Below are 20,793 nucleotides of genomic sequence, written 5' to 3'. Positions count from 1 at the left end.
AAATAAATAACAGAATGGTCATAAAAAGGCCATTACAGAGAAATTGAAAGAGAGCAATGTCTATAAATAAACACCTGTTAAGTCATTTCCAGAACCCCTTGCTCATATATCAGTGCAAAGTAACTAACATGTGGCACACTGCCCCACTGTGACAGATGAATATTACTGCACCCTCAAGGCAAATATTGCTTCATTAAACAGTACTTGCAACAAAAAAAAAAAAATCACTTGTTTGCTACTCTTTATGTTTATAAAGTTAAATTCAGCATCAGTGTAAATGGCTGCTATTCTACTGACATCCGTGAAGCCGTGACAGCTTATCCCACTGAAGAATAAGCATCTATAATTTTTTTTAATTTCTATATGTAACAGGCAGTTTAAGGGGCACTTACCTTCTATGTGTCCTACATCAGGCTCTGCTTGAACACTTGAGGAAGATTGTCTCAACAGGGACAGCATACTTTGTATTACCCCCGGCAAAAGGATGCACAATTGTCCCAGCAGGGACACCATACTTGTACTTTAGTATGATCTCCAGCAAGGGGGTGCAAGATTAAAAAGCAGTTCAGGAGCCTGGGAAAATTCCAGCCCAGGGATTGGCTGGGCGGCTCCCCTTAAAACTGCAGTGTCTTCCCACTTCTGGGGTGCAGAGAAAGGTGCACAGTATGAGAAGGGCTGAGAAGAGCCTGGAGTGTAGTCCCACCCCGCAGTTGCCTGCTGGACCCCTCATGGGTGGGCCAGAGGCCAGCAGAGCACCTAAAGGGTCAAGCAAGAGAGAGCAGACCCCTAGATTGGGCAAGTGAAGTTCTTAAGTGAGCTGAACAAACTCTTTAAGGTGGGGACACAAGAGTGGGATGGCTATTCCCCACTGGGCTTGAAGACTTGGGGTTTGGTAAGAGTGTGATAAACCCCCGGTGTGAGTGGCTGCGGAAAGGACTGTGGCGGGACTGGGACAGCTTGGCAGAAAGAGATGCCAGCTAGAGAAATCCCTAGGACATCTGTGTGGGTTGAGACCCAGGAAGGCATGATCTGAGGGGAAGCCTCAGTGTGCCTGAATGCCTTAAGGGAAAGTGAGCCCAGAGGTGCTGCCAGGTCTGCCAGCAGCAGTTTGCTCTCCCACTGCGTGTTTAACTGTGTAAATAACTCTGCGGGCTTGGGGAGGCCGTGCCCAGGCAGAGAAGAGTGCATGGAAGTGCGTGGGGGAGAATTTTTGTTTTGCAGGAGTCTGGAATGGAAACAGTTGCTGCAAATTGTGAGACGCCCGGGCCTGCGTGGATACCCCATGGCAGGTGGAGCCCTGTGGCAGGGCACTGTTTGTGCTGCCACTTTAAGGGCCAGAAGGCAGCAGCCAGCAGGTGCCTGATGAGGGCAGCCATTTTGAATCCAGGGCTGCCCACATAAACAGGGCAGTTCCCCTGCTGGGGGAGCAGGCAACAACACTGCCTGGCCAGAGGGCTGCTGGTATCATCTGGAGGTAAGGGAGGAGCTGAAGAGGATGGTTTGGAGGCTCCAGGTCCTAGGCGTGACCTAAACCTGCACCCTGCTGGCAGTGAGTGGCCTAGTGGAGCTCTCAGTGGTGCGGGAGCCCCCAGGAAATGCCAAGCCAGTGACCACCCCGGTGAAAGGTGGGTCGAGGTGCCTTAACCCCTAGCCCCCACCACCGGGTGGGTGACCCCTTTGTCTGGAGGGCGCAGAGGGTGGACCCTCGGAGAGTGAGAAAAGGGCCATAGGCTCAGGCCTGTCTGAATTTCCCCTGACTGGCCCATGCTGGGGCCAGGACCAGAAGGGTCGAAGGGCCAGAGGCCCACTGCAAGGAACACCCAAGAGCTGCACGCCTGGGGTCCTGACTGGCCTGGAGGTGGGCCAGGGCTAGAGAGCCAAAGGTCCCAGTGGAGGGATCACACCCGGAAGGGGAATCAGTTCAGGGAGCTATGGTGCCCGATATGATGGCGGAAGAGACTGCCTGAGGGGAAGGAATCCAGGTGGGGTTCAATAGTAGGATTCTGGGGCCCAGTGTGGGGTCCGGTGATGATGAGAACTATAGATGTCATCACTGAGGCTTGGGCTGTGGTGTAGGGGAGGAATGGAGCTGCAGATAGCGCCCCCTGGCATTGGGTCAGGAAATAGGCAGCCTCCCACTTATTAACATGTATTAAATAATTAACATCAAGGCGTGGCGGACGAGAATGCGGAGGGTTGGCCGAGGAACAGGTGGGCAGGCCACAGTTTGATCGGCCCCGAGTACCCCCCTCCCCCCATTACAAGCCCGCAAGTGTGTGATGAGAGGAGTGAGGGACTGCTCCTCCCACCATTCGTTGGGCATAAGTTGGGGTAATTGGCTATTGGTTGTGAATAGTTAATTAGGGATTTAATATAATGAGTATCTAACATGGTGCCTAAGTTATTAGCTATGTATTCATTGATTTGATCATTCTTTTAGTGTAAATAGTTATCAAGTTATTTTTGTATAGACTCAACCCTGTGTATTGTAAATAGAGCTCCAAAGGTTTTATATTATTTAATGTTCATTAGCATGTAGCAATTACCTCCTGTATATAATTAAAATAGTGAATTGCCCATCAAGAAGGGGGGGGGGCAGGCAGGGATGGAGTGCCGCTATCCATTTCCCTGCACCCCACAGCCGCCCAGGAGCAGGGATGAGGGGGAAGCTTGCACGCAGCAGCTGCCACCCACCACCCTGCACTGCTGCTGCTCCTCATCTGGCTGCGTGCCACTTCTCCCCTGCCGCACCCCCCCCCCCCAGCCACTGCTGCCACCCACCGCCTTACACTGGCATTGCTCTGCATCCAGCCGCATGCCACCCCCCACCCCGACTGCTCCACGTCCAGTCCTGTGCCCCCCCAGGAGCGGGGGGGAAGCTTGCAAGCGGCAGCCGCTGCCACCATCCACCACCCTGCACTACCGCTGCTCTGCATCTGGCCCCACTTCATTCCCAGACCGGCAGCAGGGCAGGGCAATGTGGGCAACAGTGACCGCATGCAAGCTTATCCCTCTCCCCGTGTCTGGAGAAGCTTGCACACGGTGGTTGCCACCACCCTGTGCTGCCGCTGCGCTGCATCCTGCCTCATGCAATCCCACCATTCCTGTCTGGCCTTCCCACTGCCCCCTCGCTCCATCCCCGCCATCATGGCTGCACTCTGCTGTCCCTGTGTCTGTCTGTGCGGAGCACTCGGATTGGTTGTTTCAGTAAGCATTATGATTGGCTGCCGAGACAACCAATCAGAGTGCTCCAAGAGCATTACGGGCAGACGGACAGAAAGATGGACTAAGCCCTTTACATATACAGAAGTCTGTAAATAGTTATTTATGAATCTGCAAGGTCTTTCCATTGTAAAGGGAGCCTTTCCTCTCAGGAAGCCTCTGGCCACTCCTAGGTAAGCTAAGCAGGAGGTAGAGCTACCTGGTACCCCAGGTCCCAAACAATTGGCCATGGCCGCGGTTAGCACCGTGCGCCATGGGTTATATATACAAGATGAGGAGGCATGCTGCAAAAACCTCCAAGTAAAATCCTGGCCTATCAACATCTCTGGCAAAACTCCCACAGAAATCAACAGTATCAGGAGCCATACCAGGCAGTCTTGCTTGTGCTTAATGGACAACTGAGGTGCAGCAGGCTAGTCGCTCCTAATTTTTTTGAGGGAGCAGCAGCAACACAACACAATGGTCTGCAAGTTGTTCAACAGCCTTGCTTACAAGTGCCAGCTTACTTTGATTTAAGACCGTCTGTTCCCACCTTAGTAACGCTTGACCCCTGGCTCGCTGGCTTCCTTCAGGACTGTCCTCTGGATGCAAGACTCCAGTTCCAATCTTGGATCTTATCATTGGGTCTGACAGCCCATGTGCCAGTAGAATAACAAATGGAAGGTGAGTTGTATTCTGTATTTTCTGTTCTTTGGCTATGCTCCTTGAACAAATCATCTTCTATAGTGGAAGTTATAATTTAGAGACACTGCCATACTTAGACTGGAGAAATTGGGAACTGGGAGATCATTCCTCAGTTAGGTTAGTTAGAGATACACAAAGGGTCTGCAGAGGTTATCTACCACTTCACACTTGAAGTTTATTTTTTAGTTCTCATTCATTGTATGCCTGTATTTACTGAACCCAATGATGACTACACCTTCAACATAAGTTCACTCAAATCAAGGGAACTAGCTATACAAGGAAGGAACTTGGCTTCTCATTCTGGAATATTAAGTCATGATATATGTCACTAAAACTACAGAGACCGACTCTTAAATTTAGTTTCTTAAAGCCCCATTTCCTATAGTCCTGTGATTATCTGAACATTTCAACTTTTATTTAAGAGGGGGGAAAAAGAGAAGTGGCTTGTAACCCTCGTTACTGCTGAGAAAAGCGAGAAAATGTGTTGAAAGCTCAAACAGGAGAAGGCAAATCAAAAGACCTAAAATATCATTTTTAAAAACTGATACGTTTAAGGCAGTCTCATTATTCTGAGATAATTCTTATTTATGATTTCTGAGTGCCTGTCCACATGCCTGCCTGGTGTTATAAGGAAGGATAGGATACAAAAAAAGCCCCAGCCAAAGTCTCTGTTCTTCCTGGAACTGTACCTCAGCTTTTTCTGTAAGGTTGGAATACAGCTCCCCAATTTCCAGAATCCCCAACAGGCCCCACGGCCCACCGTCCCCATGACCTTGCAGTTAGGGTTGCCCTGGAGTCTCCAGGAATTAGAAATAAATCTCTAGGATATTGCTGAGAGTCCCTCAGGAGATAAATGATAGGGCATTCATTAAAATAAATATTAAATGTTGAATCTGATGTATACAATAATCCAGTGGGTTTTTAAAATGTAATAGTAATGTGCATTTGCCTTCCTGACATACACACTGTAATCCATAACTGATATATGCAAACATGCAGGCACATTCACATTGTGTGTCATGGGTACATTGGCATTCTGGAAGCCTCCCGGAACAGATTCAAACAGAGTTGGCAACCCTACTTTCACTAGGGCATATCTTACTGCCTGGCACATTCCAGCAAGCTCCCTAACACTGGTCTTCACTCACTCCTTCTGGGCTCTGAAGTAGGCCTCAAGGTCATTCCCTGCTCACAGAGCTCGGGTGTTATCAGGCTGTTGATCCCAAATCCAATCAATGTAGGCTGCTACTTAAAAATAAGACAGAGGAGCCTACAGGGATGATGTGTGATGCCCCAGTAAATCTGAAGAACTATTATCACTGTGAATCTGTGCCACAGCAGCTGTAGCAGCCCTTCCACAGCAGGGGAGAGCCTACCTCCCAAAGAGGGATCAGCCTCACTTAACACACAGCTTGCAGCAAACTATTTTCTCTAATCACAGAAACACAAGGAGAAGAGAGCCAGTCTGTCACATGAAGAGCACTAGATATTTGCACTAGAGCCATAAACCACATTCAAGAAGGCAGGGCTGCACTTCAGATGGGAACAAAGGACCCATAACTGGTGCCCTGCACCATGTATAGCAACTGGCAGGGCAACACACAAGAGACTGCTACCACATCAAAAAAGTAGCATTTTACATCCTCTAGGTACCAAAGTGACTGCAGGAATCATCAGACCCTAAGACTTTAAAATCAAGTGAAGAGGAAGTCCTTTAAAAGGGCAAGGATAAATATTCACCTGTCTGCTAGGGTACCTCACAGGCCTCCGTCATCTGTTGCACTTTGGTTTCTACTTTAGAACTGCATGGCCAAGGAGTGCTCTGGGAGAAGCATCCTTTCTTGAGAGGAAGTGTGACTGGAGAAAAGCCACAAAGAGGTAGCTGTGATAGACGGAAAGCTACAGGTTCTCAGGAAGCCTGGCTCTGTGAACTAAATGATGTTTTTATTTTCAGAAAATGCAGCACTCAGGACGGTTATCACTTTCAAGTCCGGCAACTCTAGCAGCATAATAGTGGCCCTGCAAACTTCCCTGCCCTCTTGGTATTCCTCAGTGCTTTTGAGGTCCAGCTCCCTTGCCTGCTGATGCCTGAGCTCAGCATGGCTCCTTTTTGTGTCTACATGTTCAGAACCGTAGCACAGAGAGCACTGGTGAAAAGCTCACTGTGCTTAGACCACAGTTCCCCTGGTAGGTAGTACCACAGATGGGAGCAAAGGTAGATTGAGAGAGCAAGGGGGAGATCTAGATAGGGTGCAGGGGCTGCACTCCCCTTTTGGACTGGACCATGCCATGAAAGCTTTTGGGGACTTTTTTAAAGTACCTACAGCAGATAAGAATCCCTCCTCCCTTCCCCTTTCCTCCTCCTGCCACTGCTACTTTCCCTGCTGTCCTAGGGATGGAGGAAGCTTCAGAGCTGCTCCTGCCCGCTCCAGTCAAGCTGCATGGGGGCTGGGATCAGCTGGGACAGAGACAGCAGCAGCAATGGGAGTGTTCCCTCTCCCTGAGCCTGCTCTGGTGGGACCAGGAAGAGTGGGGTAACACACCTCCCCATCCATCCCTGCTTCCACTGTCCTGTCAAATTTCCAGCTGAGCCCAGCCCCTGCTCAGTTTGGCAGTAGCGGGAAAAACCCAGTCTGAAATTTCTCTGCCCTGGGACAGCAGGGAAATCAGCAGGAGGGGGAGTTGGGGGGGGCGGGGGGCATGGCTGTGACCACAGAGGAGAAATGGGGAAAATCTTGCCTGCTTTCAAGACTTTTAAAAAGTTCCAGAAGGCTCCCCCCACTTGGTCTGCCCACACCAGTGGGTTGGGGGTGGGAGGAGAGGCTGGGAGTGGTGGGTACAGCCACTCCTGCAGCCGGGTTGCTGCTCCTGCACCCTCCTTTGCCAAATCTTGGATGGATTTGCCCCTGACCACACCCCTCAGATTTCTCAAACCTAATAATCTGAGATAGGCCTTCTAATCCAACCTTTACTTAGAGGAAATTAACTACAGGTGAGTATGATTCACTGGGCAAACCCTCCCATCTCTGGTGTGTTGGGGCTCAGACCTGTCCGTTGTCCTGTCATCCAGGTGCAGCTAATGCATCATACCTCCTTTAGTACAGCAGATACACCAAAGAAACCCAGACCTGATTTTTAAAAGATCTGTGGAACAGTCCTGACAGTTCCTTACCTCTGACCACAGCCCAGTCCTTCTCACTTCCATACATGTGATCATGTCTGCTTCCTCTTTAATTCTCCTGAATTTAAGTTGTTCGTATAGGGCATATATAGTAATTATTAGTGAGGTATTACTTATTTAGATTGCTTCAAGGTGTCACTTTGTTCTACTGCAGGGATCAAGCCTGATTTGGGTGGTTTTAAGCTGATGGTAAACTAATTTTAAATTCTTAAAATTTATAGCCATTCCTTGGTATTTGATCAGAGTACTTGCCTGATATTTACAAAATTCACACATCCTACATTCCAGACTTCAAAAGACAAACTGAAAGCCTCTCATAGACACCCATCCCGCTACTGAGTTCTACAAAGACACCTGCAACAACATTTGCAATCATTTGCCTTTTATAAAGTGGAAGTTAGAAAGTAAGTTCCTCATTCTGCCATAGACTCACTCGGTGTTATACTGCAAGACATGTCACATCTGTGCCTCAGTTTACTGTAACCCTCCCTGTAAAATGCAGATAATATTACTAGCAGCTAGCTACCCAGTGGCTTTGCAAAGCTTCATTCACCACAGCATGTAAAATGCAACACCGTCTTCCATTAAAGAGCTGAAAAACTTGCAAAAAAACCCAAGTAGTGCTGCTTCTGTATGTGTTGGTCTTTTTATACTAAAGAACAACAATGAAGACCTACCTTTCTTCAGAGTCTGCCCATGGCCTGTAGTCAGAAACAGCTAATTTGTTATCCAGCTGTTTGAAGCTGCCACTCTGAACTTCTTGTTGCACATACTGTCCCTCCAAGGAGCCTGCTGATGACCCTTCCACACCTAACTTTATATCCATAAAGCAACTTTCCAGGTGCAGGGTACCTTTGACCATATGGTCAAGGAATCTCAGAATCTGTATGCAGTTCTTCAGCCATGTTGGGAAAGACTCTGATGAGCAGAAGGCTGCATTCAAGAACTCCATAAATGTCCTTGTCTTCTCCAGGCACGTGGAGATTTGTTTCCCCTCCTGAGTCCAAAAGCAACCAAGCAATCCAAGATCCTCTGCCATCTTCTCAAAGAAACCATTCCTCTGGAAGAACCTGCTGTTCACAGGGTCCAAGTGCAGAGCAGCTGCTATTCCCTTCAGTGTGTAGAAAATAAGCTCCAGGATGTGGCTGCGTCCAAGTGTAGCCCACAGTCCAGAGGGAGGATCCCGTAATGCACCTTCCATGTCTGCAAGAAGGGACAGGAGCCCATTGAATCCACTGCAGGTTCTGAAAGCTGAACGGCTCTTGGGGTTCTCCAGTATCCTCAGGAGAGACTGCAGCACCAAAAAGAAGGAAGGCCAAGTAAGATTTATAATGTAGTGTTATGCACAGTACCAAGTAGGGGCTATGGAACAATATTTTTAATTAAAACTTTAACCTTTGAGCAAAAAGTTGGGAGCATGTGAAACTGACACTTTTGGCAAAAAAACCTTCCTCTTTCTTTTGAAAACTTACACAGACCACAAGGAATTTGAGATGGTGTCAAAAAGAGTCTACATAGTCAAGAAACAGATGTTGCTGGATTTAGCTGTGCTGCAATGTGTCACTTGGTGGTGCAGGACAAAGGGTGATGTGATCTGCCTGCTCTCCCAGGGGTGTGGGGCAGCAGGGAAAAATGGTTTCCCAGTCAGCCAGCCCTGCAGGGCTAGCTGGACAGGGGAGCATCCAGCATTCCCTGCTGCCCCAGACCTACAGATCAGGAGCAGTAGGGAATGGTGGCTGTTCCCTTGCCTAGCAGAGGGGAATGCTAGGTGTTCCTGTGCTCAGCCAGTGCCACAAGGTTAGCTGAGAAGAATAACACTTTTTCCTGTTGCCCCAAACCCATGGCACAAGTCTGAGGCAGCGGGGAAAACAGGGTTTCCCCCTGTCCAGCCAGCACTGTGGGGCTGGCTGAGCAATGAAGCACTTTTCCCCCTGCCCCAGATCCAAAGTGCAGGTCTGGGGCAGTGGAGAAAGCAGGGTTTTCTAACACTGATTTTTCTGTCATGTGAGTCAATAAAGGGTAGGGACATCTATTTGCTCTACATTTGTGTTGCTTTAAAAATGTTTAAGGTGGCACAAGCAAGAAATCAGACAACAGTCTGTTTTCACCCTATGGCAGCTCTCACAGGATGCTAACAGGGATCAAACCAGGAAAGCAAAGTTCCAGGCCTAGGCATGGTACATCTCTTTTGTGATGGAGACCAGGCTCTAAAGTGGGGATAAACAATTGCCAGGAAAAGGGAGGCTTCCTGCTGCTCTCAGGAAACCCTAGGCAACCTTTCAAATTGACCGTAAGTCCTGTCCATCCAGTTTCACCTGTGTTCTTCTTTAAAAGACATTGTGCCCCTAGCCCTATGCAGCTACAAGGAGTCTCCCCTCTTACACAGGTGGCAAGCGATGGTAAAGAGAGGTCCTTTTCTGTCCCAGGACCCTTCTCTCCCTCACTCTGGCTGCTGGTTCAAAAGCTGGTATATCTTCTTTGTGAGGAAGGAGGGTTAATCTAAATGCCCACCTTTTTTCTGCCACAGACACTCCATTCGGCCCAATCACTCAGAGAAAGTGGATTTGGGGTTATCATCAGGAAGGGGTGTATGAGGCACTTTGCACCTCTCAGAACTATTACTTCAGGCAGTCTGCAGACCCAGGCACAGGTCATATGCTGGTTACAAACTATTCATCTGTATAAGAATTTTTCTGCAAGCAGGAGGCCTAGAAACTTACTTTTGCCTAAAAAATGAAAACTGATATTTCTGTGTAATCACCTAACTCCAGGAACTAGAGCCATAGGCAGAGTACTACCATGCATAAACCTGAAACCAAGCCATGTGCATGTGAGAGGCCATACTGGACCACATGCACAAGAGGAGCAGTATTGGACCACACTGGACAACACGGCCCAGAGAATACTACATACAAAAGGCTCCCTCAGAAGTAAATCAGTTATAATGGTTTGTTGTCTGACAGGGACAAGCCTAATTAACATTTATAACAGTGCACTGGAAGAAAAGAAATACAGGTCTGATCCAAAGTCCAGTGAAGTCATTAGGAATATTTTCAATAGCTGATGGGCTTTTGAGTGGTACTCAGCTATATGTATCAATATTAAGTGTACATGGAAATCTATCCCAACTTTTGGACTGTTTCAGTACTTTAAATCTGGTTCTTATCTCACTTATACAGGGTAAATCTAGCAAAGTGAATGGGCCATTGTAAAAATCAGTAAGGGAGAACAAACACCAGCATATTTGCCTCTAATACTTGCATAATTTTTCAATATTATGCAATTTATTAAATGCAAATAACAGTCTAAATGGGCAGTGGAAAAGCCTTCTGAATTTAGTTTTGTCTTCTGATTCTCTCAAGAGGCTAATCTCATGTTGGCCAAAAGTAGTACAGAAAAGCTTCTCAAATCAAATGAGAGGTTTAATTCCAAATCCGCTGAAGAGGAACATTTCTATCATAAATATCTTGCTATAATGGGATCTATTACTATGAGAAAGGTTTGCCAGAACTGTAGGAGGGGGGACTCTATTACTGTCATTCAATTTTGCATGATAATGTATCAAACCAGGCAGAGCCTCTGAACAGGGAGTAAATTTAATAAGTCAGAGTTGAAGTTATCAGGATGGCTTTGACACATTTCAGGAAAGGTCAGCAGTAACCACATTTCCTCCAGCTCTAACTCAGTTACAATTAAATTGCCTATGAGTTAGTATTCCTCTGCCTTGAATATATAAAACTGATGTCTGCTGGATATCCTTAACTTGGTTATGGATAACAGAATTTATTTCACATTCCATTATTTGTTATTCCTCATAATTGTCCACGTGCCATGCTGGAATACTATACTGCTAATCACATTTGGGCTCAGGGTTTAACAGCTAAATATATATTAGCAAATCAATCTGAATTTGTGTGTAACACAATCACAGTCCCAATGGGGGCAGATAATAAATTCATTTGCTTATATTATGTTTTAACATTGTTATCATTTGTCAGAATTAGGCACCAAAGCCACATTTGTTTTTATATTAGTTCAGGAACTGCTATCAACTTCCCCATAAACTCAAGCGAAGTTTTATTTTTCAGGTCAGAACAATCATCGTTGTTCTTTGGTTTATCAGATTTTTTTTAAATGACCACAGTAACTACAGTGCAGAGATCAATTACTTCAAATTTGGCCTGGTAACTGGTGTGAAATGCAACCCCAAACTAATGCTCATGCCTCTGTAGTTCGGTAGTTTACCAACCAAGGGCTGTTTCAGAGCAAAACAGAGACAACCTTTCCATTGATTTGGATCAGTTTCAGATGGAGACCTCTTTGAATTCTTTAGAGAGTATATACCAATCCCTTTCGAACCTTCAAATATTAATTTCTTTGCTTCTCTCCGGGCTTTATTATATGTTGCACTTAGCACATGCTAACTGCACTTAATGCTAGAGTCTGAGGCCATGTCCAGGTGAGTGCAGCCATTTGTTTCCCTGGGAACAAGCAGCAATGGCATGCCTTGTGCTGCTGCTACTTGTTCCCAGGGAATGCCCATGCCACGCACGCTCTGGCACAGAGCAGGTTACCCCAGGTGGGATAAGGGAGGCTGGAGTCAACAACTGTGTTGGCCCTAGCAGCCTCACCTGGGGACACAGGGGAGCTGCAGCCACGGTACTTGTGTAGCTGGGAGCCTGTCTGGCAGCTGGAGCATGGATCTGACAGGCCAGGCTCCTGTTTTGGACAGCACATACAGCCACCCTATGCACCACCCTGCTTTAAGGCACTGATCTCCTGGGGTCAAAAAAAACCCTGCGCTGCAAGGTAGCACATGGGAAATGCCGGCGTGTGCAGGGTGTGGCACCAAAGACAGGTCTGCAGTGCCACATACCACATATCCATACTCATTGGGATGGAGCTTGAGTGTCCAAGCAGTAAAGCACATGCTAAGTGCCTTCATAGCATAAAAAGTTGGGCTTTTTCTGGTGAGGAGCATCTCCAGACCAGATTACCTAACCCCTCCCTGTTGAGCTAATGTCCAGCAGCTCCAACACAGTATGGTGGGGGGAGCCTGACAAAGCTGTTTGTTGGGCTCCCTGCCTCCTTACTGCATGGGAGCCTTGCAGTAGCAAAGCTATGGTGCACTGGGGGGTTGAGACCTTAACAAACAGCTGTTTGTTAGGCCTCCGCCACAACATCAGAGTCTTGCTGGGTCATAGCTCCCATATGCTGCGAGTGCCACTCCCAGCTCTCACACTGCACCAAAGCCAGTTTATGGTTCTGGTGTGATCCTAGGGCTGAAATGAGAAAATCAGCTGATTTTTGGTCTCAGCCCTGAGATCATCTCAGAGCCAGTTCAAGACTCTGATGTGGTACTGTGATCTATATTTAGATCCCAGTAAGCATTAACTTGTGACTTCACAGAAAACTTTTTAAGTCGTATTAATCCTTTTTCTGATCTAAATATAACACATACTAAGTGTAATGTGTAACTAAGTCCTAAACATTTTCCTACAGCAGGGGTAGGCAAAATGCAGCCTGCGGGCCAGATGCGGCCCACCAGGCCATTCTATCCAGCTTGCGGGGCCCCTAAAAAATTTATAAAATTAGTATTTATCTGCCTCTGGCTGCCTGTCACGAGGCCTTTGATTGCTTGCCAAAACTCGGTAAGCAGCCCTCTGCCCAAAATAATTGCCCGCCCCGTCCAACAGCCTTGCAAGTGAAATCAGAATAAACCACCATGGCAATATCACCTCAGCAGTACCAAATCAGAATAAAGCCATTTGTTTCACACCTACCCTCACCGTACAGCTAGCGCACCCCTTCTACTTCTTACATGCTCACCTCTACCCACCATTCTTTTCTTCCAGATTTATGCTTTCTCCTTTCTCTATGCCTCTTTTCTCTCCCTGCCATATCTCTGCACCATAGTACTGTATATACAATTGCATCATATTATTGTAGAACCAAATTTAATTTTCTAAAGCAGGGCTATCCAAGTTCTGAGTGGCTGGGGGCTGCAAGCTATGTGGCCTTGCCCAGTCTCCATCCCCCTGTTACACAGGCTGCACAGTCTCTCTGGGCTCTCCCATTGCCCTTTCCACCCACACTCAGTGCAAGAAGTGGAAGCCGGAGGAGGGAGGGGAAGCCTGGAGGAGACCCTGGCCACAGAAGGAGTGGACACTAAGCAGGAGGCTGTTGTCTGCAAGTTAACCCCTCACAGGCCATGAGCTGGACATCCCTTTAAATTCTGCAAAACATCATGGAGTTGCTGCTGACATTTTGGCAATTAAAGATTAAAATATGCAGTGACCAATACTGAAACAACCTTAACTCTGCCGCTCCATTTGACTTCACTTTTCTAAGTAAGAAAAAACAATACTACCACTTTAGAGAATAGGTTATGCCAAACAGGAAGTAATGTTAATCACCTTAAGCAGATCCAGTTTCAGGTTCAGTTCCCCTTGTGTGGAAGAGCACAGGGCCCCAATAATTATGCTCATGTATTCTTCAGTGTTGATGACTGACAGCTGCTCCAAAATGCTGAGGGTATCACTTCGGTAGCACTCAACATCCAAAAATATCTTGATGTATGGTACCATCCCATAATCTTTCAAAACAACTAGGGACCAACCACATACCGCTCATTAGTTTAAGTAGTATAGTTAAACACTCACATGATGTTTAATTATAATATAGTTTTCAGTACAGAGTTACAAAGTTGGGTGCATACTGCATCTATAATACATACAGAAGAGAAGAACGGGGGAAAACACTGGGGGAGGGGGAGAGCTATTTAAGCTGAAGGACTATGGCAATTTGAGAAAGTTTTTAATTCTTAGAGCAGTGAAATTTTGGACTAGCCTCCAAACTGGAGTAGTGTGGAAAGAAACCCAACTGGATTTAAGATGGAACTTGACTGAAACGGAATATATGACATGGTAGGAGGGTGTTGGACCTAATGATCCAGGAGACCCTTTCCAGATCTCCATCTGCATACACCTAGCTTATGAGTGCAAATATCTGTTGTGCGTGTATGAACCATCATGTGTTTGAATATGCAGATATCTAAAATGAAACACTGTAGAAAACAGTCCAGATGGGAGTGGGGGGATTGCACCATAATAAAACTATAAACACTGCTTTATTTTCCCCAGTATACCATTAAGGCATTATATTATATAAAATATTTTTGTTAGAATTTAGTCTTTTGGGATGTCCCAGTAAATCACAAACAGAGCAAAACTAAGAATTATTGGAGGAAAAAAGCTAATTTTAAAGATGCATGTACCTTTAAAATATTTCCTTCTGGGCATCTAGGAAACAGCAGAGCACTGGACTTGGACCCAGGAGACTTGGGTTCTATTCCTGGCTGTGCCACAGATTGGCTACATGTCCTTAAGCAAGTCCCCCATTCTGTGCTTCTCTTTACCTTCCTACCCTTCATCTGTTTTGTCTGTTTAGAGTGAGCCATTAATGGCAAGGACTATTTCTCTATTTTGAAGTAGCTTTCACAGGGAAGTCCTTATCTTGGCTGGGACCTCTAACAAAATGTAAAGAAATAATAATTGTGCCTGGATTTCTAAGACAAACTGCAAAAAAAGAGAAAAAGTGACAGCCCTCAGACTGAGTCCATGAGCAGGCATTACATTTGTGCTGGAAGAAAGCTCTTTCTCCCAGCACAAAAAGAAAAGAGTACAGTGGATCAAGAGATTTCTTGTGAAAGAGAACTGGCTCTTCTACAAGATTGAAGCAGATACCCATGAGGAATATCTCCCTCGTCCTGATCTAAATTGAATGGTTATATGCTTCTCGGTGTAAAGGACACTTAATATCCCACAGTCCTTTGCTCTCTCCCCCTCCCTGCAAGGGAGATTGAAGGAAGGAGAGCACTGGTTACTTCAGTCCACCCAAAGGCAAGCTGTTAGGGAGTCCTACGGGGATTCTGCCCTGAAAAATTCACCCACCTCCAGCCACCTTGCTCGGGGGTAGGTTGGGGGTGGGGGCGGCATTCTCCTGCAACCAGAACCCTCCACCCTCGTGGAAGGGGTTCCCACTATAGCAAAATGCTCCTGCCTCACTCCCACTGCTCTGGGCTGACCCAAGGCAGCGTGGGAAGAGGCAGTGGCAAGCCTTGCGGAGCTTTGCTGTGAAGCTCTCCAGTCGGGAGACTGGAATGCATGTACACTCTAGCTCCTGAGATGTTTTTCTACCATTAAGAATTTCAGAGAAATTTCAGAAACATTTCAGAGAAATTCTTACCAGTAGAAATGAATGTTTGTCCATGGCTTGAGAAGGGCATTTCTATTTTGGCCTGAGGTATTATGGAGTTACTTTCCATTGCTGCTTTGATGCATCAGCAATCAGGCACTGTTGGAATCCAGAAGCCATAGCAGATGGACAAGTGGTCTCAAGCAAGATGGTCATTTCTACACCTCTAGCTCTCCACTTCAGTTAATGGATGAAGCGTGCAAAAATTGGGACCATGCTGATGCTTATTATGCTGTAGCAGAGCTACTTGCTATTAAGTACCCCAGAGGTGAAGCTTGAGTAGTCAAAACTTCTTCGCTTACCAGCATTCCTTACAGATCCCACAACTAGGGCAGACACCATCTTCAGCATTACACAGGTTAGCTCTTTCTCAGTGCCTTGTTCAGGACTGGGCGCCTCAGTCCCAGCTGTGTATCAATAAGGACAGACATTTTCCATGAGACACCTGGCTATTGGGAACCAGAGCTTTGCAAAGCAGATAGAGAACACAGTTTTTCAGCAAATACATATTCCTCAAATGCTGTTCACAGCCTGTGTCGGAAACCTAGAGTTATTGATAAAATACAGCATAAGAGTGATAATCTAGTGGTAAAGAACCAATGAGGTATCTGGGAAACCTGGATTCAACTGCTGCTCAGCCAGTCTTCCTGTGTGGGACAAGTCACTTAGAGCCAAATCCTATTTCACCATTATGGACCTAAGTGGCAAACATATAGCCATAAAAGCAATTTTTGGCATTTATGCAGAGTTTGTACTTGCATAGCTATGTCTTCTGAGGAAGCTCAGCAGACTGTACTCTGTCTTGATAGGCTTCTACACAAGTATACATTTAACACCACATGAGTCTCCCAAACTTCACTTGCAGAAAACCCACAACTCAGTGCTAATGAAAGAAAAAGTACCTGTTTTCCTCAGTATCTTAGCTTGCTTCCTCAGCTGAGCCAGTAGCAGACCCAAGAGCCCTGAGTCCCTGAATATGTCGGTGAAGAGCAAATCCCTCTTGGTAATGCTACAAAGGCACCGCAGAGCGGCTAAGGTGCATAACGGCACAAGGTTTTCCTTTATCAAACACTGAACTTTCTTCAGAATTTCATGGGGGATGTAGGACAGTTCTAGGACCACTGACTCCACCAGCTCAAAGAACTGGATCTGAACCAAATCAGTTTTGAGGTGGATGATATCAACAAACTGGGAAATGGGCTGTAGTGTCCATTCCAGAAGGAAAAAGTTCATTAAATCCCAGGTCCATATTGTTTTCATAGCTGATAAGATTCTCTTACAGAGGTTTTGCTTGTTGGTTTTCTGGAAGATGGATTGCAACACCTGAAAAGCCTGTAGGTTTTTTACTGTCAGTCCTGTGAAACAAAATCAAGCTAGATCATTTTAACAGCAAACAGATGCTTATTTGTAGCACTGAGGCATACTAAGGAGCAAAAATAGAAGCCATGGGTACAGAAACGCACGCAGCATACACTGCATCATTGGAGGAATGCGGGGGGGGAAAAAGAGGCATTCAGTGGGTCCACACCACTTCCCCACCTACCTCTGGCTCCATGCCTTCCCCTATGAGGGCTTAAGAACTATGGCAGTACATCTCCTGACCTATGTCAGCTTGGGGGAGGAAAACTCCAGGGAGGAATTCCAAGAGTAGGAGAAAGTAAAGTTAGAGGAAAAAGCATGGGAGCAGCCTCAGTGAATACCACAGCAAAAACCATCAGACACTGATGATATCACTGGAAGGTAGGATTCTGACTGGCCGCTGCCCCTGGCTCCTCTCCTCCCTGCCTCCTCGTTAGAGCCTTCTTCTTCCCAGTTTTGTTCCTCCTTCCTCTTCAGATCTGTTCTGTTCCCCTCTCCATTTACCTTCTCTGGCCCCTCCTTCTTCCCAGGTCTCTCTGATTTAGCTAACCCATTCCCAACCAAAAGGCCACCCCCAAAAAATTAAATAAAAACAACAAAGCAGTGACACGAACACAGTGTTGTCAAACCATTTGCTCTGCTACTCCCCAAGCTTTTTGTCCGTCTTGTCCCTTTAGATTGTCAGGGCTCTGGTGCAGGGGCCATTTACTATTTTGTGACTATACAGCACTTAGTACAACGGGCTCCCATTCTCAGTCAATCTCTCACCACTAAAATCATTATAGTTGAAAATTTGTTAAGGAAAAATTACCCTTGGGAAAAAATGGCCTTCCTAAGGCCAGAGGAAAGGTACTGTGATACCCAAAAGCTTGCCTATGTCTATCCTAACCAGGCAGTTGGCTGAATAAAAGATATCACCCACAAACATTTTTACCTCTTGTATAGTTCCAGGACCTTCACAGTAACAACATCACCTAATTACTACCATTTTTTATGCAGACATTTCACGGAGGGAAAAAAACTGTGAGAAAATGAGTTGGAACATTTTTGTAACATTGTTCCTATTGGACAATCAAATTTATTGGCTGTGTTACATGTACAGCATGACTTCTTTAATACTGATCACCTGTTGAATGGTCACCTGTCTGGGGTCTTGTGAACCCAGCATTCATTCCTGCCTGTGGCAGAGGGTCAGGCTAGATGATCTGTTCAGGTCCCTCCTGACCCTAGCTACTATGAAACTATTACCTGACTTGTGTATTTAAACCCCCCACATTCACAATGCATGAAAATAGATGCTATCTCATATAGGGTCAGAGGATCATAGGAAAATTGGACTGGAAAAGATCTCATGAGGTCATCTAATCCCACCCCCTGCTCAGGGAAGGAAGCAGCCCTGACTAAATTATTCCAATCAAGTGTCTGTCTAATCCGCTCTTGAAAATTCCCAGGGATGGAGACTCCACAACTTCTCTTGGTAGCCTGTACCAATGCTTAACCATCCTCATAGTCATAAAATTCTTCCTAATCTCCAGCTAAAATTTCTCTGCTGCAGTTTGAGGCCACTGCTCCTAGTCCTGCTCTATACAGCCACAGAGAAATTCTTGCTTCCTAGGCCTCCAGTCATTTTTGTCACTCTCGACAGGACTCTTTCCAAGCTGTCCACACCTTTCTTGAAGTTTGAGGCCAAAAAACTGGGCGCAGTACACCAAGTAAGGCCTGACCAATGTCAAATAGAGTGGAAAAATTACTTCCCTTGGTTTGTTCTACTCTTCTTAGTACAGGTCAGAATTCTGTTGCCTTCTCTTCAGTACTGCAATCTAGTCAATGATTGCCTGTCTGTATTTGTCCAGGAAGTTATTTCATCCCAAGTATAAGACTTTCACTTGTCCTTGTCAAATTTCATCTGCTTGATTTTGTTCCACTTCTCCACTTTATCCAGGGCATTCTGGATCCTAGCCCTACCTTCCAGAGTGTCTGCAACTACACCCAACTTGGTGTCACCGCAAATTTGCTAAGTATGCACTCAAGGACATGGAGAAGTTAGAGAGGATCCAGATGCACGTAACAAAAATAAGAAAGTGTTTGTGAAGGTTAGTTTACAGAAAAGGCACTTAAGAGGGGACATTATAGCAGTCTTCAAATGTCTTCAGAGCTGCCATAAAACAGGAAAACACCTTTTCTCTTTTGTTGCAGAGAACAGGATGTGGACCACTGACTTAAAATTGCAGCGAAGTAAGTTTAGACTCAATATCAGGGAAGGCTGCCTATGGAAGCTGTGAAATCTCCATCATTAGAGGTGTTCAAGAAAAGGTTAGATAAGCATTGATCAGGAGTAGTTATGCCTATGTTGTACTATGAGTATTTCCCATGCTTTTAGGCTTTGTTTGTTGCCACATGAGGACAGGAAGGAGGTTTGGGGTGGGACTTGCCTTCCTCAGAAGCATTGGGTGGTGGCTGCAGCCAAGACTGGGGAGTTTGACTAGAGCGTGCCAGTGCTCCTTCTGGAACTAAAACCCAGGAGTTCCTGGCTAGATGGTTTGCCCCTCCATTCAAGTCAGTCCAATCACTACATTTGGGCTCAGGAAGGAATTTTACCCCATGGTTAGATTGATACTGACTATGGGGGAGTTTGCCTTCCTCTGGAGCATCTCTTGGGCATATTTTAACAACCTTCGCAGCAGCAGGACACTGGCCACCATGGTCCCCCTGTTTTACCTGTGGCAGGTTAGGGTGCTATGCTTTGTGGTTGTATGACAGGGCTGCCTGTGTAGTTTTAGTAATAGGTTAGACAAGGATTTATATGGAATGGTTTGAACAGGGATGATCCTGCCTCAGGCAGAGGGTTGGATTAGATGACCTTTAGAGGTCCCTTCCTACCCTACATTTCTATGATTCTATGATTTAATCCCATCATCCAAATCATTAATAAAGATGTTAAACAATACCAGACCAAGGACAGGCCCCTGGGGAACCCCCTTGATACGCCCTCCCAACTAGATATATTTACATCCCTTTGCCATACACACATAAAGTACAGTGATTCTTTATTTCCTAAACTATACCCACACTGTTATATGTAAATATATATACTGTACCAGATGACTGCCTCTGTTCCAAATCAAAGTGTGATAACTGAGGGTGAGCAATATTGCCAGAAACTTTCAGTTCAGTTTTCCCACAAACTGTGAGGCAAGTCATTATGTCCAGCACCTCTTCCAGATAGAGCTGTCCTTCATCATGGGGTAAATCCTCACACCTAGAAAAAAGACTGAAGGACTTAGTCATATGCTTGTAGCACAGTAGCACATATATTGCATCACCATGATGTTTGGCACAGCCAATATTGAGTTTCCCTCTCCTAGCTTACTTTGCTTTCTGTTCAACTGTTTGACTTAATTGCCCTGCAGCCAGTCTAATGACCTAACCAACTACACACATTGTAACACCATATTTTAGATCAGCACAGAAGCACAAACTGAACTAGACAATTAAAGTGCTTCAGTCAATAGGTGACTGTCAAAGAGAAAGAGTCTCACTTGAAATTAAGTCTGATTATATGTAGTACAAAAGTATACATAATACAGAAGTATTATGTAATCCATGGTGGTTTGTTTCTGAGAAAATTTGGAAAGTCTCTCGGAATTTCACATTTTGACAAAGGTTTTAATTTTAAAACATTGCAAATTCTGGTGACCTCCACCAGTTCTACTGATCCAGACTAGAATTCCAGCATCCCGTTTCAGAAGATACACAACTAGCAAATGATAAACCTTACTCTGCTGGAATGTACAAATCTCTGGACAAGGGCCAATGGCAGGGAAAGCTATCAATGAGGATTAGGAAAGCCTCAATACGAAGAGACCATGCTTTTTAACAAACTGATATGAAATTGAATTGGGGCTCTCCTTTCTTCCTCAATAAGGTAAGCCCTTAGGGTCAGGAGGTCTGGCTTTAAAAGATTGGGGGAGGCCGAAGAGGAAAAACAGAACTAGATGATTCCTCTTTACCTAGAGAAGAGAGTGTAGGGGAAGTCAGCTCATTAATAAAGAGGAGAGAAAGGAAGCCTGCTTATCAATCATTTTTGAACA

The 20,793-nt window shown here is 45.8% G+C and overlaps 1 protein-coding gene and 1 long non-coding RNA gene across 2 annotated transcripts in view; one reads left to right on the top strand and one right to left on the bottom strand.

The window, feature by feature from the left end:
* Positions 1–20,793, bottom strand: part of WDFY4 (WDFY family member 4) — a 287,362-nt gene that overhangs the window by 226,146 nt on the left and 40,423 nt on the right. Inside the window, exons 8-12 of the mRNA XM_019499474.2 lie at positions 19,801–19,961; positions 16,246–16,698; positions 15,646–15,750; positions 13,504–13,694; positions 7,765–8,378 (exon numbers count right to left, since the gene is read on the bottom strand). Coding sequence (XP_019355019.2) covers positions 7,765–8,378; positions 13,504–13,694; positions 15,646–15,750; positions 16,246–16,698; positions 19,801–19,961 — 1,524 coding nt within the window. The remainder of the gene's footprint in view (positions 1–7,764; positions 8,379–13,503; positions 13,695–15,645; positions 15,751–16,245; positions 16,699–19,800; positions 19,962–20,793) is intronic.
* On the top strand, positions 1,438–8,122 carry LOC132251134 (uncharacterized). Its single transcript, XR_009462985.1, has 3 exons — positions 1,438–1,625; positions 3,760–3,885; positions 8,061–8,122. It is a non-coding gene; the product is annotated as an uncharacterized LOC132251134 (long non-coding RNA).

The sequence above is a fragment of the Alligator mississippiensis genome, chromosome 6, assembly GCF_030867095.1.
Source record: "Alligator mississippiensis isolate rAllMis1 chromosome 6, rAllMis1, whole genome shotgun sequence".
NCBI classification, from domain to species: domain Eukaryota; kingdom Metazoa; phylum Chordata; order Crocodylia; family Alligatoridae; genus Alligator; species Alligator mississippiensis.
Note: the sequence above shows the minus strand (reverse complement) of the source record. Positions and strands in the feature narration are given on the sequence as shown.